Source organism: Synchiropus splendidus, chromosome 11, assembly GCF_027744825.2.
Source record: "Synchiropus splendidus isolate RoL2022-P1 chromosome 11, RoL_Sspl_1.0, whole genome shotgun sequence".
Taxonomy (NCBI): Eukaryota; Metazoa; Chordata; class Actinopteri; order Syngnathiformes; family Callionymidae; genus Synchiropus; species Synchiropus splendidus.
Genome location: NC_071344.1, coordinates 10,119,613 through 10,137,555, shown reverse-complemented (window position 1 = coordinate 10,137,555; position 17,943 = coordinate 10,119,613). Strand labels below are relative to the sequence as shown.

The window sequence follows — 17,943 nt, the reverse complement described above, 5'->3', positions numbered from 1 at the left end:
GAGCTGATTTAAGCATTGATTCTTTTAAGTTCTGCCTGAACAATATATTCAAACAAAACCCCAATTCATCCTGGTGTTTTGTTGTCTTGTGGAAGACAACATAGGTTTTTTCTTTAGTGATTATTGAGACATGTGTCTGTTGCTATACATCTTCTGGTACTCATGTTTGCAAGTCCATATCATTTTATTAAGCTTATACATTAAACGTAATTTCCAACTGATGGGTAGCCAGGAGAAACTCCCGGAACTAAATATTTTGCAGTGCTCCATTATGAACTGATTACAAATAACTGTGCATCTCTCCTTATTATAACACCATTAAGAGCTGGAGTGTTGTAAACTGATTGCACTTTCAGTCATTTATCTGCTTTGGCCCTGAGTCATGCAACCTTTTTCCGCCGGCAGATATCCAGTGCTTGTTCCTGCTGCATTGTTTAATTTTGAAATGCTCAGGGCACATTTATTATTTATGGCAAAGACTGGAGTGAATATGATATATGAAAGGAGGGAAATAAATAAATGAAGGAGTATGGATTCTGCTGCTGCTGCTGCTGCTGCTGCTGCTGCAGTTGGAAAAAAAAAAGTCCCGTATCTGGGGATTGCTTTCTCAAAGACCGATCGACTGCTGCCAGCATGGAAGGTTCCCAAAAAACAGTCACAGCCTTCATCAAAGATTGTTCCATAAAAATCTGCAGTCTGCAATGCAGTTGATATTTAATAAATACAAAACATGCTGACGGACAGTTTCTTGTTTCATATTGGTTTTTGACTCCTTTTATTGTGCAGAATATGAACAGTAGATCCAGTTACATCTCTATTATGATATATTGACACATTTTGAAGGACTTTAGTTGACAGGATATCCTGAATCGGCTAAAAAATTAGGCACTTCATCCTTAGCACAAAATATCAAAAACATTTCAGCAAGTTGCAGTGTTTCATTGGATCGGTCTATAAAAAAAACAGGAATCACATTGCAAGTACAGTGCATACTTATTTAGTTGGGCATGGTGATTTTAAAAAAAAAAGGAATCTGATTTAATATGACCCCTGTTTGCATGTTAAGAAGTTTGAAAATTAGATTTTTTGCCTTTCCTTCCAGCCCCCGCCCCTGAGATTTTCTTTGAATTGTTCTGGATTTTATAATGATTTAATGCAGAACAGATGACTCGGCCTAAATACGGTATAATGAAGTGCATGTGAATATTGAAGATATTTTATGGGAACAGACCAAAAAAACAAGATGTGAATGTACAAGATGTGAATAAATAATAAAAAAAGAAGAACGTCCGGTTGATGTCACTTTGTCTCAATCATTATCTTGGTTTTTAATTGAGTGTTTTCTCTTCGCAGTCATAGTACAAACTCAGAAGAGGCCGGATTCACTGACCCCAGCTTGATGGAAAACCTCCAAAACAATCATGTGAGTTACATTCAAAATGTTTTTAATGCAGTTGTTACATAGTTTGGTCACACATGTATTATCATAAGTAAACCACTCATATGTATGCATATGTACTAGCAACATATTAACTTTTAAATTAATTATTAGTTAAGCCTGGCTACATTTTAAGTAAATACAGTAGTTTATAAATAGTGTGTTCCCCAACCAAAAGTGTTACCTATAATTTGAGTTGACTTGTGTGTTTTTGACTTTATTTACATATGTTTTATATATTATTATGCTGTTATAATATTTTTATAGTGTCCTGAAATGGTGAAATGCTACAAAATTATTCAAAATTCAGTCATCAGAAGTGGAGGAAAAAAAGCTTCAGACAATAAAGTGGAGGTGATATTTTAAGTGACAAATATAAAATAATAAATTTGTGTTCAAGGAAAAGAATGTGGGAAGGAAATGTATGCTACCAAATTGCAAAAGTGTGTATGTTTCCATTCATATGCACTATTTTTTTTGTGGACTTAGACTGGCTATGGTGACTAATGTTGCCTTGATAGGACACACTATGAAAGCTGCCAAGATGTTAATAATAAAGCACATATAATATAGCGGAAGAAGACAGAGACATTGAGTGAGACAACATTCATAATATAAAGTGGAGACTTCAAACAGAAGCGAGAGCCTGTTTGGTCTCTGAGACCGTGGTGACAACAACAAAGTGACTTGTACATTAGTTTAATTAAAATGTGCTGTGGGGGATTACTTTTATTTCTTCGCAAGACATTGTAAACACTTGCAGCAAAGCAATCTCATTAGTTCATGCTGACGGAAGTCACACACTTGTGCTTCTTTTGAAATGCAAGCCATTTTTATTGGCCGTGATTCAAGCAGTACAATAAATGTCAGAGTAAAAACGGTGAAATACAGTGAGCATCAAAGTTTCATCATTCACTGTACTTGTCAGTCCAAATTGTACCCAATTTCTGGGACCCATCATTTGTTTTGTCATATGATGTTTTTAACGAGTATTGTTGTGGTAGCCAAGATGTTAGTGGTCACTAATCTTGTGTCACATGGCATTGCTGTCACCTGTCATTGACCTTATATTCTTCAAGTTATGATGTTTTTGATTTGTGTTTATTGATCAGCTCATTGGCTGAAGTTTGAATAAAGATAAATGTGTGTTCAGAATGAAACGCTGCATTGATGACACAAAGTTGAGAACACTTGAGGCTATTGTTCAGTAGTACGTGAGTGCGGTGCTCTCTGGCCACACAAGGGGTCAACAAAGGGCAACTGTAGTAATGAGAGAGATGAAAGTAACAATTTGCTGGTTGAGTCATCGCTCTGTGGAAGCGTGCGTGGGAGCCAGCACTGGTGTGTTTGTGATACATTTGTTGATGTTTTATTGTTCCACCACTCATCAGGGTTTGTACGGGAACGTTGTCACCCAATTAAACCAGTCATCTGGACTTTGTCAGTCTATCTTAACATTAAATGACGAGTCAGCATTCAAAAATCTTCTCATTTCAACATTTTGACCTGATGCTTGCTACTACTTGACTCAATGATTTAGCTCATACCTCCTTAAGAAGTGATGTGTGGAACTTCTGACACCAAGAGTATTATTTTCAGAGGCATTAGGGTATTATTCAACATTGGCATCATTTTATGAAGTTGCCATAACCCCAACATTGCAACTGACAGGGACATTGAATCAGGAGTGGACATCTGGATCTGTGGGAACTTTTTGTTTGACTCATTGCCACTTAAAGGACATTCCGTAGCCAAATTGTGAAAAAAGTCAACATTCGGATTCGGTGGCGAAGAGTCACCAAAGCTGAATGGTGTCGTGTGACGTGATCAAACATGATGCAGCGATGATTTTCGCTTCTAATCGACAATGTGATGCCATAGAATGTGTTTTTAAATACAAAAATGCAAATGCATACAAATGGAATTAACTCGGCGAGGCTTTGTGGCAACCTACTCCCCCATTCTCGAAGCACCGAAAAAAATCTGGCAACACAATCCTCCACTTTCAGCTGTGACATCACTAACTCCGAGCCTGCTGTCTGGTTGGCTGGTGACCGGACAGGAGCGGTTCAACACAAGTCAAAATGATTTTCATGGTGATGAAAGTGTGATCCAAAGCCTGCATACAGTGTTGAAGTTGTCAGTTCTTTTAAAGTAGGAATGCTCCGATTGATCGGTCACAGATCATGATCGGCTGATCTCAGCGTGATCTCGGCTCATGAAAGCGAGACTGCTGGTTCCTCAGCAGCAGGCTGTTAGCACAGCTACCTCTTAGCAACACCCGCTGGTCCGAAGGTGACATACGGAACGCTAAGCAAATTGCCCAGGAAATAATCTAACTAGATGACAGCCTTTCGACCAGTATGTGAATATTTCATCGTCATAGCAGTCTCAAGTCTCAAGATATTCACCAAAATGTGACGTCTCACATCGAATTAAATGTTTTTCAGTTGTCCTTTTGACAGAATAAGTTGACGCAAATTTCAATTTTTTGCTCCTTGAAGACGTATGAGAAAACGTGTCTGAATTAAAATGATTTAATGTTTCATGTTTTCACATCTTGTACACAGAAGGTCTCATCATTTTCAATACAAATTCACTGTCAGTCCATGATGTCCATGACAAGGTTCATGATGATGGTGGTGATGAGGATGAGGATGGCAGCATGATGATCATGAGCACTGGTGATGGTGATGTGATGATGATGACAGTGATGAAGATGATGATGACAGTGATGACATTAACAGCCATTATGGCATTAACATAGCACTGAGTGACAGCGGTGACCTCTGTCCCTAATCTTTGGCTCACAACATGGCATTAGCACAACACCCCCAGCACCTAGTTGTCTGTGACCCTCTACCTTGGATGCACCTGAAATAATGAGGTGCAGTCATTTTCACTGTGACTGTGGTCACCATGGCATTAGCAAGCTGGTGAGATAAACCGCTATACGAAGGTATCTGGTGATTCATTCACCTGAAAAATCAATGACTCAATATAAACAGTAGACTAAAAACTGACACCTAATGCTACAAACAATTTTGGTTTGTTTTGTTTTTACAGTTGCATCATGAGGTTTAACAAAACAAAAGCCATAATATTTGACCTGTAAAGACATTGAGCTATTAAAAATGGCTTATAGTCCTATATCAATTTGTGTAATGGTGCACACATGTTCACATCAACAAGCCTAAGTCCTTTAGAGAATACCTGTCGACCCAAAGCACATTAGCATGCTGCTAGGAGACCGAGGGTCTCCTGTCCACCTGGACTGTAATAGAAACTGTGTACTTTCATTTACGAGAGGCTCTTTGGTTCGCTCTCCGCATCCACCTCATTCATTTTCTGCTTTGTTCTCCATCTAAAAGCCCTCAGCAGAGTGGCTGCGGCCAACAGAACACGCAAATTTAATAACGGCGTCTGTTTGTGTGCAGCCTTTTTGTCTGAGGACAAGAAAACACACCGGTGCTTTTCAGAAATCCAGTCAACAAATCATGGCGACTAGCCTCTTTGGTTTATTTGGGCTGTGCTGCACAATATGCCTGACAACAAATTAATTCGAAATTCCAAACACGATTTCTCGTTTCTCTTAAAATTGGTTGGTTGCGATTTGAGTGCTGAATTGAGTCTGATAGATGGGCCTTTTCGAATTTCTTTGTTGCAGACATGCAGAGGGATTATAACTATGATGTCATACTGATAAACTAAGTTTGCTTGATGCTCAGATTCATGATGTCAGTTGATGCTGGTGTGACGCATGGATCTGTCACATCAACTATACTTGTTCAGAAGTTACTGTACAGCATGTGCCAGTGGGAGCTTGGTGGGTTGAGTGTTTAGTTTCCCATGTTTAATTCAAGATTGTCCTCTTGACCTCCTGCAGCCCACTGCTGCCGTCATCCTGGAGTTCATGACTATGATGGCCATCTGTCACACTGCAGTCCCTGAACACACCGATGGGAAAATCATCTACCAGGCCGCTTCTCCAGGTACCTGTATCACCAGTGCTGCCACTGTTAATGTCTGCTTTGCCCTAGTCTAGTAGTTTCCTGAAATTGCCCACTTATGGGAAACAGTTATGTTGCTTTGAAAAACATAAAATGCTGTGCAGATATAAAGATCCATTCATTTTTTCTGAACGCCTGAAGTCAAATTACTCTAAAGGATAACAGTAATCCACTTATCTGAAACTGATTTTCTTTTGCCCATTTTTTTGGATCCTGTTACGGTCTTGTTCATTTCCTAAGAGGAGCATATTTTCAATCTCAGTTCCAGAACACAAGTTGGTTTCTAGTTTAGTGCTGTCTGTAGCATTGTAAATAGTGTGATGAACTACTCTTCTGTTTTTTAAATTTACCACTGAGACATTAATATGAGTTCAGGGTTTCTAGTTCCAACCCCTACAGCTCGACATCCATGTGATTGATGCCTCACTCCTGCATCATTTCTAATCTTCCTACTTCAGGCTAATGCTTCCTCATACCAGTTCCACTGTCTCTGGTGCCTGGTGTCGTTTCCAACAGTGACTTCTTATGAAAAAAAAAAACTAAAAATAAATATTTCTGGAAAAAATATATTTTTTTCCACCCTTAAATCTGCATTTTTCTGAAACTGGGATTTTATCTTTGGCTGCTGGTTAGAGAACTGCCGCTACATACTGGATCTATTTCCCTTTAAATCTTTATCTACGCTTCCTGGCGCTACTTAATTATTCAAGTAGTATCCTCTGCTTTTAGCAGCTGCACTACCTACAGGCATCAATAAATTCCATGGAAGCACATTAAGTGATCAGTTGATACTATGACAAAAACCTTTATACATTGTGTGTATATATATATATATATATATATATATATATATCTCGAATGAATGGTCATTTTGAATAACAAATGTCATCTTTTATTTAAATAACATATTTTATGTACAAATACATGTATATTGAATTTGGATTGGCCTCAATCTTGTTTAACCTCTGGGATCCCTCGAGGATCTCTCCTTGGTCCTGAAGAGTGTATAAGAGTGTTGTAAACCAATCTAAGTGATGTCATTGGCTAGCATCAATTTTCAAAGCTGTCATGAAGATGACACTCAACCTAGATTCTCTTTTCCAGGATGCATGTATTGCACCTGAGAATTTGCCCCCAGGCTGAACTCTACTGGGGCTGACTCACTCTGAACTTGACTCACTGGTTGTTGTCAATAAGCTGTGCCTGGTATAAGTTGATCAGCAATATGATCAAAACGCATATTGCACAGCCTTCCTTCTAGCCTTTGAATAATTTTTTTCATTACTTTCAGTAAAACATTTCAAATCCCCGATTCTATCTTGCTAAGTTCTTTCACCCTGGGGTTTCAGCTCCACTTCCCTCCTTCCAGTAGCTGTTCATGCCTGAATCAACATGCTCAGTTGTTCTTGATCATCAGGCCCAGGATCCTTCTAGGTTGTGGCTTAGCCTCTTACTCTTGGCAGTCTGATGTGCTGTCCATCAGCCAGTTGACCATATGTCGAGTATTTTCGTGATGAAAGTATGACAGGTTGTCCTGGCTTTACAGTCACTCGGTGGGTCCCTGCCTGGCATCGCAACAGGTCCTAGCTGCAGTGGATCCGTGATGTGTCAGGCTTTTAGATTTTGATAAAAGCTAACATGTGATATGGGAATTACGCCTGTTGTCAATTGACCTCTTTATCCACATTTCATTGCTGTCAACCACACATGTGGTTCACATGACACAGTGAGCGTAAACATTTCATGATGTACTGTTTAGACAGACTTCTATCAGCGTAAAATACCCAGCAAGAAGTTGAGTTTTCCTGTTTCGCCTTAGATGAGTGAGATGATTTTCCTTCTTTTGCCTGATTGCTTCAATCATGGTCTTCTGGAGCTTTGGGGTTTGTAGCAGACCAGGCCGCGGCTGTGAAGAGAAAGCTTGCCAAGTGAACTGTAAACATCAAGCAGAGAGGTTTTTCTCGCCCTGCAGCGTCCTCATGAACGCTGAAGCAGAAACTACCTGGTCCACAGCTTTCAGCTTCTGCCCTCGTTGTGAAAACGTGTCGGGATGAACTAGTTTCCTGCGCCAAATATGAATATGGTCCTTGTCATGCATGCCAGCGTCCAAACATAAGCTGTGTGCAGACGCTCTGACTGAGAGGATTTCTGTGGGGTTTTCTCTTGTAGATGAAGGAGCACTCGTGAGAGCCGCCCGGAACCTGGGCTTTGTGTTTTCTGGAAGAACCCCAGACAGCGTCATCGTTGAACTGGTATGTTTGATTGGTAATTGCGTTGCTTCATGCTGGTTTGATTCCTGATCGTAATTTCCGGAAAATTCCATCGGCCATGAAGTCATGTCAGAACTGAAGAATCAAGAGAATAAGGGAAATTAAGAGAAATAACTCACCATTGATAGTACTGTGGTTAGAAATGTTTACAGAACCAGATTTTTAAAAATATGTTTTTCCAAATAGAAAGTAGAGCAATATTATATAATACACTTAAGTAAAACAATGATGCAACACAGTTCTGTTTCCATATTATGTAAAATCCTCATTCAAAATTTACATTACAGCACAAATTTATTTATGCCTCTTTCATGATGATTTGATTGTGCGATACCTCATCCGTGTTGAAGTAAAATTGTCTCAAGTAGGTTTATTGAATGTTGGCTATATCATTTCTAATAGATCCAATGCCCTTGAGAAACAAGCTAACAAGCAGAATTCTAATTAGAACCGGCAGTGATGACCCGCTGTGGCGTCTCCTCTGCTCAGCTTAGGTCGCTCATTTCCACGTTTCCATAATTAGCTAACCTGACGACCAGAGAGGCGCCGCGGCGGCTTTCATTTCTCCTCTCTGGCCCAGAACTTCTCGTCTCTCGGATCTGGTTCTTGAAAACTTTATTAGCCCTTCTGCAGCACCCAGCGTCAGTTTAATCACCCAGTCTTGTACCTTTCGCTTCCTACAATTAAGGAAGTTAATTGAATTTTACCTTGTTATTCTCCCGCCATCAGCTCCACTGATAAACACGCTGAAGTTGTAATTAACGTTGTGATCGAAGCAGCACGTGGGGTCCTACGGCCGCTTGGATCCATTGGTTTGGAGTTGACTTTTTTTCTCCTGCCTTTTTCTCAGATCGGGAAGGAAGAGAAGTACGAACTGCTTCATGTTCTGGAGTTCACAAGGTAAGCTCTGTAAACTGTTACTGTGTAGCATATCAAGATTGGAATTTGTTGAGCCAATTCTATTAAAAAATACAGTGCTTTCTAAAATGTAATCATTTATTTAGCATTATCTAAACAACCTTTAGTGCCAGCTGTGTGTTCTTATTGGCCAAATATGACTTGTTTATTATCCTAATTTTTCTGTGCCCTTCATTCCCTTTTAGCACCAGGAAAAGAATGTCAGTCATCATGCGCACCCCATCTGGGAAGATCCGCCTTTACTGCAAAGGAGCTGTGAGTGTCGGTCTCTCTCCATGGCAACACATGACAGCCCATCACCATCATCGCACACACACACACACACCCAGTGTGAAAAGACTCTCCTCCACCCCTCGCTGTCGCTCACCTCAGTCAGCAGCACCAGCATCACAAACACTCCTAAACCCTGAATTAGCATGGATTTCCTTTCAATTGCCGTTTTGGAAATGAATGTTCCCTCTGAAATAATGTCATGATGTGTGTATTAATAAAACATTGTGCGATCCCCCACAGCAGCACATTAGCCGTGTGACTGCTTCAGCACAAACGGCCTGGAGGTTTTTCGTGTGTAATCCGAGTTGAAACTAAAAAAAAAGGCTTGAACAGTTTCTGTTTTTTCTTTTTATTTTTTCTTGCTGTCCGGTCACTCAAAGGATTTCTGTCTCACCTCAGGACACAGTGATCTATGACCGTCTGGCAGACAGTTCGCGGTACAAAGAGATTACGCTCAAACACCTGGAGCAGTTTGCTACTGAAGGTAGGTGGATCAATACCGCCCCCTGTCGCCCTGAAACGTTCATCTTTCTTTTCAGATGCCTGTTATTTCAAGACATCTTTTTTCAGAAGAAATATGCGACTGCGAAATGAAGCAAAATACTATATTATTTGGGTTTCAGCTGCCTTACAGACAGGTGCACCGTGATGAGGGTAGACGTCTACCACCCAGAGGCAGTGGAGCGGAAACTGACTGCAGCACATCGCTGTTCTTTGCTCCGTGTTCATGCTGCCCCCTTGTGAAACATGAGCGGAATGATGTCATTGGGAATATTTGATGCGGGCTAAAAATAGCTTTCAGGACAGCAACAATTTGGAGCGTGTGCATAGTACATGACTGTTTGTGAATGAAGAACCTTTTGAATTGAAAAAAAAAATTTCTCCCCTTATGATAAACCACAAGGATTGTTCCAACTTTCTTGCGAATGACACTCTACAGTGTCATTGGCAGTCGACATCCTCTGCCTTGCCCACATATTGCACTATATTCATGGAAGTGCACGCGTTGGTGGGAAAAAAACAGCATTCAATAAAACTTTACGATGGACAACACATATTAAGCAGTAATATAGTAATTATTTGCTTATTTAGTGTTAATTATCGGTCATTTTGGTGTTGTTTGCAGTGAGCTTTTGGTGACCAGTCCATGGTAAAAATGTGGACAGATGTAGCAAGATGCCAACCAGTGCTCAATAATGATTCATTACTGACTGCATTGCTATTAATACACTTAGAAATAAGTCGTTTTTTGACGGTTATATACTGTATGTTCCCTGGTATAAAATGTAACCTGGCCTTCACAGTACCCTGCCCATTCCTATATTGTAATTGGTGCAATATAATACAATTTGCTGTTCAAAAATATGAATGAATATGTAAGTATTCTATTGCTATATCGTATACGTTTTTGTATGTAGGCAAAACATTATGTGGCTCTTTAGTTTGGTTTGATTTTTATTAGGTCAATCCAGCATATTTGTAATAAAATATCTGTAATTCTTACTGTCTATGCTCACGTTACTGCCCAATATCATCCAGCCCCCTGCTGTAGGTTCCTGGCGAGTGGATCTTTCCAATAACAAATAAATAAAATAAAGCATTTTCTCCCTTCTTTCAGAGTGATTTATCGCATTTTGGTGTTTAACGTTAATTTGTTTTATGTGTCTAAAAATTATGGATGAAAATCATCCTTTGTGCAACTAGTTTTCCTGAAATTCCGAATAAGACTCACTGGGAGATGTTTATTGTGCTTTACAGGTAGCTAATAGTTGTATTGAGTTGGTTATTAAAATGATCCATTTATATTGTCTTCGTCTGTGTCTCTCCTCCAGGTCTGCGGACATTGTGCTTCGCAGTGGCCGACATCAGCGAGTCATCCTATCAGCAGTGGGTGGAGCTCCACCACAGAGCCGCCACCTCCCTCCAGAACAGAGTGCTCAAACTAGAGGAGAGCTATGAACTCATCGAGAAGGTTTGCACCTTCAATTTCTGGAATTGTGAAACTTCATCAAACCTCCTTGGTTTATTTTAGCCACTGTGAGACAAATGCATTTTTGGGTACTGGACTCTGTCAAACTGCACCTGTGTAACTTAATCTCATACATGACGAAGACTTCTGGAGTCTTTAGCCAACAGGTGGGAGGTTTTCGGTGAGGTGGGTCCATGTGGAAACACCAGTCAAACTCAGGAAGCCACAGTCGTAAATCACCCACTTGGCATGCTGCAGGTTTCTGCAGCCAACCGCCCAAAATAAATGGAAGCAATCAATCATGGAATAAACATAAAAGCACTCAGAAGGGAAAATGTAATGCTCCCTGCCTAATGGGCAGAGTGTGGCACTGGGATTGCCGGCAGTTTGGGGTACACTCTGGTTTTGGCGCGTTTGGAACATGCGTGGTTTTCCACAGGGTGGCACTGTAGAGTCACACTGACAGGTTTGTGTTACCGGCCACAGCATCACAAACAAGTTACCTCATGTTTCTTTAAGAGTAGTGACTTTATGACCTTTTGTTCTGTTCATGTTCACATGGCTGTAATAACAGCACTTAATTTTACTGTTATAGTAAAAGTCTAGTTCAGCTAATCTAAGCAAGAGACGACGGATGGTCCTGACCAACGGAGTGCAAGGTCTTCCCTACGTCCCTCTATGCTTCAGCTTCACCATGTTTTCAACCCATTTTTATCATTCATAATTAATACACAGCATTGTGGAGCAGTTGAGCAGGTTTCATCATCTTTAGCATGACAATCACTACACATATTTTTTGTCTTATTTCGTTCATGAGTCTTCAAAGACAATACAGCAGCACATTTTCCCCTGTAGAAAAATCTCTATCATCTGCATGTTAAAGTTGTATTTTATTAATTTTGGCCAGTGAATTTGTTTTGCACTTTTACTTTACCTCCTTCAAACCTAGACACGACTTTTGTTTATGGTTAATTTCTGTGGTCTTGAATTATAAAATATACAAACACACTAGTCTTACAATATAAACTGTGCTGTCAGTCTGTGTAATCATTTATTGGAACAAATAGATTTATTTATCCTTTTTTTCCTTTCATTTAGAGTTGTTTACATAAAAATATGTTTTTCTTTCATCCATTTCATAGATTATTGGCTTTCAGACTTCCTTCCTCCTAGCAAGTCATAATATTTTTGGAAAACTGGACTGTTTTTACCGCTGTACTGGAGAGGGAAATGTAATTTTCTCCACTTGAATGATCAGCGTTACCTGATTACACTTGCACCGGACTTGTCTGAGGAAAACACATGGGTGGCAGGCCGATGGTCTTCTGTTGGCCCCAGTGTGGAAAGCCAGTCCAACAATCAGACAAGCTTGACAGCTTGCATCAAAAATCCAAATCAGTCCATGAGTCTGGTCTGATCCTCTTCTGCCCAAATGTTCCGTCTCTTCTGATTCTGAAATAAAAAGACTCAACTGCCAAAAGTGCTTTCAGGTCAACACTTAAAGAGTTTCCTCTGCTGCTCTGGTCCTGGCTCTCGTCAAAACCTTTAGGCCCGTTTGAGCTCAAAAGAACCACCAAGTCAGTGAAATGTGGTTCGGATTGTATTTGCAGGTTCTGCTCCAAGAGCCTTCTAGACCACTTGTGCTTTCTCTTGGTCGTAAACAAAAGCACCTGGTGAGAGAAAAGATCCATGGAACGAGCGAGTGACACAATTCTGGCTGGAGTGTTTCTCTGACATGTGACACGTCAGAACATTTCTTTGTATTTATTGTGTGTTACGTTTCTAATGAATGGCCCAAACAACATGACAATAAGATCTCCTTTATCTTATTCCTTCTGTGTGTTCTGCTGTAGAACCTGCAGCTGCTCGGTGCCACGGCCATTGAGGACAAACTCCAGGACAAAGTGCCTGAAACTATCGAGACTCTGATGAAGGCAGACATCAAGATCTGGATCCTGACTGGGGACAAGCAGGAAACTGCTATTAATATTGGTGAGATCTATTTACCAGCAGAGCTGTGAAATGGTTTTGTTTTGTAGTTTTGATGTGCAACAGAGCAACTGACACTTGCTGTGATCATTCTTCATCCACAAGACAAAACACTGACAACTTAAAAGCTTCACCGTCGCACATATCAGGCACATGCATCTGTCACATGATGGTGAATGATGAATGAGCTCCCTGCACTGACATGAAATAAATAACATGCACATGTACACAAGCAGGCACCTTCCATGCATCTGGATCCCCTCAGGGGGCTTTCGCCTCAAAGATTTTATCAGGAATGCAAACGATTGAAACGGTTCAATTCCTCCGCTCACGTGTGCAACTGACTGCTGTTTAAACTGCAGTGTGACAAATTAGTCTGTGTAGAGAAAACTGGACATTGTGTTTGAGAAAGTCTTGCACCATGGATCCTCTGAATCATCTCTTTCAGTTCAGATGATTTAAAAATGTTTGCAGGCTCAGTTTTTGCTGTGTAAAATTCCCCTTCCATGTTGACTTTACTTTTTACAATTTTCCACCCTGAAAGATCGTTCCTGTCTCACTGGTTCACGATGGTACATCTTTAGTCTACAATATTTAGGATATTTTTAGACGTCCGAGCCACCCAAGTGTACCACTGACTTGACAACCAGCATGCATCCCGCTGCTTTCCCTTAATTTCCCCAGTGTGTGGCAAGGAAACCTGGCTTATGAAGTGATGGCCAGAGCCGTAAATACTAATATTGCTGTAGCATCTCTCAGATTTTCAACTGTCATGTCATAATGTAAGTAGAACCGCCACTAACACGGGCTGCCTTAGCAGAAAGCTCTGTTTGCTCTGGGACTCGCTCCCCGAGCCTTGAGTTGTTTATCCAGGGGAGCTCTGTGTACGCGACAGGTAAGAGGCAAAGCTCCTGGACTTATTGAATAACCGAATCCACTGAATGTCTGACTGAAGAGCAGGCGAGCGGGTAAACAGCGTATGTTAATCTTGGCCACAAGAAACCAAGTGGAGACATGTTCCGATTAACAGCCAACACAAATAATTCCCACCTACTCCACTGTGCCCAGTCATTAATTCCTCTTACACACAGTTTGTGCCTCTTAAAGTCCTCGCTTGTACCCGTTTTTTGGAATGTAACGTCATTTACAGTTTCCAGTTAACCTCCTGCAGCACAGGTGGCTTCACTATTAAGGCCGTCAACGCGACTCGTGGTGTGGAACCTGGTCTGTTGAATATGGATGTCTTGTTTAGTCTGCAGGAAAATACAGTACTAGGCCTCAGTTTTGCAGTCTCATGTCTCTCTCTGCTTTTTGTATGTCACTAGCATTACTTCTAGTTGTGACCTCAGTTGAGTATTGAATGTAAAGACCAGATTGTCTCCGTTATTTAAGCTGCCTGTAGTGAAGAGGGGCTGAAGCGAATGACTAAGAATTACAGAAATGATTAGTTCAAAAGTAGCATCTTCTGTTATGTTTCTGGTGCCTATGAGAGTAGGCTCTGTCACTCTGAGCATTTCAATGTTAAACCCAGAACACTCTCAAATGGTAGAACGCCTCAGTTTTCTCTGCTTATATTGGCAAATGACTAGTATATATTCAAATCAACGTGAGGAAAAGTGTTCCCTGTCTAAAGCTTTTATATTAGCAACAGTTTTTCTATGTATGTTACAAAAGCTGTTCTTGCATAGATCATCTCAGCAAAACGACGGATTTTTCATTCAATGCATATGAAAATAAATGTTTTTATGCGACCAAACTATGCCAATCGTAGCCGCCACAAACATGTCAAGAACACCCAATTTTTGGCTCAGTGCAACTGCAGTGAGGAATTGAACTCTTAATTGAGTGGTGACAGATCATCACAAGAAATTTCACTTGTCCAATTCTGTCACGGTTTCTGGTTTATTTTACTTCCCACGCGGCTGGGTGTCCATCTGTAGTGCTCACTGAGTTTCAGAATCTTTGGCAGCAGCATCTGAGACCGCTGTGATACGAGTGTCGTTGTCAAAACATTCCTGAATTCCTGTGGGGGCAATGTTTAGTTCCGCCTGGCACAAGGGAAAAAAGCAGGAATTTCACTTTCTCCCTTAAAATATAAAAAGGGGTGTTTGGCTGCACTTAAATGAGCTTTAGGTAAATACATTTAGCGGAAGGGCTGTGGCGGTACCAGACCTGGGCGATAGGGGTGGGGGTTCCAGACAGTGTTGAGGTAGAGAGACATTTTCCACACATCGACACATTTTGGACATTTACACCTTTGCACTTAAGAAAACAATCTGGCAGACCCAGACTTTGACCCTTTTTTTGGGAGGGGAACCCCCACTCATTTCCGTATACATGCCCCCCCCCCCGTCTGTCCCAGAACAGTGTTTTTATGTTTACACTGTTATCTCGAGGTCCTCTCTGTGAACACCAAACAGAAGGTGTGCGGTGCCCTCTTAAATTAAACTCTTAAGTGTTGAGGCCCACAAATATTCCTGTGGTCACGCCGCAGACTTCAACTGAAGGCTTCAGTCATGAAACTAACAGACTCCCTCCCGCCACCTTTTGCTGCCGCTGACCCTGAGCATCCGTCCTAACAGAGGGCCAAGACCACTCCCCAGAGAGGCGTGCTGAGTAACCCGCAGTCCTAGCTGTGTACTGAAACAGGAAGCTGACAAACCCTTGTAAAGCAAACTCATTAGTCATGTGCTGGGACAGTGGCTCTGAGCTGTAACATTTTAATTGCTGACCTTGAACATGGTGCGGCACACTATGTTTCTTCCATTCGTTTTCCCACATCTTATTTCTTTGCATAGAGGTGGTTCTCATGCCATTACCATTGATCCTGTTCACTAAAATCACTTCTGAAATTCAACTATGAATGCCAATCTTACTACGTGAACACATGCTAATGCTCCTGATACTCATTTTGTACAGCTATTTTGGCCATTATTATTATTATCATATTTCTCTACGACTGAAATTATCACCGCGAAAGATGATATTTTCATTACATTTACTCCTGCTTTCACTTCCACAGCTATCAGTTTTCAAACTACTCTTTATAATCTGTAGTGTAAAGCGTTGTATTGCCATTATTTAATCATCCTCTTTCTCTTCTTCTGAATACAGGACATTCCTGCAAGCTCTTGACCAAGAACATGGGCATGCTTGTCATTAATGAAGATACACTTGATGTGAGTATGACACGTCATGTTTTTTGTTTGAAGCAGCATCAAAACAAAAAGACGAACCATAGTTGTTACCTTATAAGGTTAAAATACATCCATCTATAACCTCAATTTTTTTCCTCCCATAAATCATTCCTGAAGGCTGTGCTCTTATTTTTATAAAGTCAATCCTGAACGACTCCTCAATCCATCCTTCAGTAGTGGAGGACAGCCAACAGACACGTCTGTTAACCCTTGGCAGGAAAGCCTTGTCTGTTGTTCTTGAGAGTGAAAAGGGCGAGTCGCTATGCTTCCATCTTGAAGATGAGCCACAGATGTCAGGAACTCGACCGGGCTGACAAACAAGAGGGGTCAAATGGGTCGGCGCTGGGTGTCACGGACAGCGGGGGGTGGTGGCGGGGAGGGTGTTGGGGGCGATGACGGACGGCCTTCATTCTGTCAGCCAGTTGTTAAGCGTGATAAATGGAGCCGAGGTAAAAACTTGGGGTTCGTACAGCACGCAGTTCAGCACTTTGAAATGTCAACTCCCATTCTCGTGTGGTTGAGCAGATGCTTACATAGGGTGGTTTGTTAAAATGCTAAAGAAAAAAATAATCTCCGAGCAGAAGCAGAGTAACTTAAGGGGGTGAAGTGGAGCACATTGTGTTTGCAAATTCCTGAGTACTAAAAAGGCCAAACTCTAGCTATCCCTGAGGGAGTGACCGTGAGCCTTATCTTCTACCAAAGTTAAGGAACAAATCAGACCAAGACAAAGGGATTTGTGTTCTGGCTCAGCTCCAAGTTCATCTTCACAATGCAATCGAGTAAAATCCCCACTCAGTTGAGGGATCTTTAGAGCAGATTTTTCCAATGACTGCTGCAGTTTTTGGTTCTTAACGGTGAACCCACCCATAATTAATCAGGTGGTCGTAATGTTGTGGATCATGCAGTGCAGCAAAGAAATGTGTCTGCAGTTTAGTGTCTTCAGTAAAAATGACCTGCGAGAGACTTGAATCGGGTTGCAGGTTTAAAAAATGTAGGGTCAATGGAAGCCTTAGGAAAAACCTCCCACTTATCCACTATTGACACAGTTCTTCCTTTAGTCTGCTTCATGATGTGTTTAGCCATATACCGTCATTTCCAGACTATAGAGCACACTGCAATATTTGCCACAACCACTAAATTCAAGAAGGTAAATTGATCTTGTTCATTCATAAGGCACAATGGTCTATAAGCAATGGTCAAGCGGTGCACCTGGCTTAAAAATGCATGGGGATTGCTTTTAAACTAGTTTGAAACAAACTAGGCAATGTTCTGAACTTGAATCATGAACTGAATTAGTCACATCTTTTTTTTTTTTTAAACATGAAAACGTTCAAAATGCTCTGTTTTCACCCACGCGTCCAATGTTCCGACACCACAGCCGGTCTCAGCTGCTGCTTCTCGTCTCCGGTCCTCCAGGAGATTGTCTGTGTGGGCAGAGCGGTGAATACATGGGTAAAAACTGTGTATTTTGAGCTCTTAAAGGTAAAATGAACTCCTGTGATTTCATCGGTTTGATGTGACGTGGATCAATGTTTTGGCAGCTTTTGATGCACTTTAGTGTTAGCTGTGTTGTTGTATAAGCTGCAGGTTTCAGAGCGTGAGAAAAAAGTAGCAACTTAAAGTCCGGAACTTTCAGTAGTACAACCTGGAACCAACCCGCTGTTTAGACTGAATTTTGAGGGAAAATCGCCAAAATGGTAAACTTTGGTCTCCACACAACGATGATGTCATTGTGAGTGCCTTTGTCTACTGGAGAGGCTATTTCATCATCAGTCAAGGTCAAGTCACTGGCGTATTAATCTCATCTGGAGCACAGCCACAAATAAATGAGGCTCATTACATTCTGATTTTATTCTACACGTTAATTAGAAATGGGGAA

The 17,943-nt window shown here is 41.0% G+C and overlaps 1 protein-coding gene across 3 annotated transcripts in view; it reads left to right on the top strand.

Annotated features, from left to right (window-relative positions):
- The window catches only part of atp8a1 (ATPase phospholipid transporting 8A1), a 100,310-nt gene that overhangs the window by 42,366 nt on the left and 40,001 nt on the right, over positions 1-17,943 (top strand). For all 3 annotated transcript variants that reach the window (XM_053878448.1, XM_053878450.1, XM_053878449.1), the window contains 9 exons: positions 1,354-1,423; positions 5,325-5,430; positions 7,618-7,700; positions 8,569-8,618; positions 8,822-8,891; positions 9,309-9,393; positions 10,742-10,881; positions 12,732-12,870; positions 15,982-16,046. In XM_053878448.1, the coding sequence (XP_053734423.1) occupies positions 1,354-1,423; positions 5,325-5,430; positions 7,618-7,700; positions 8,569-8,618; positions 8,822-8,891; positions 9,309-9,393; positions 10,742-10,881; positions 12,732-12,870; positions 15,982-16,046 (808 nt within the window). The remainder of the gene's footprint in view (positions 1-1,353; positions 1,424-5,324; positions 5,431-7,617; positions 7,701-8,568; positions 8,619-8,821; positions 8,892-9,308; positions 9,394-10,741; positions 10,882-12,731; positions 12,871-15,981; positions 16,047-17,943) is intronic.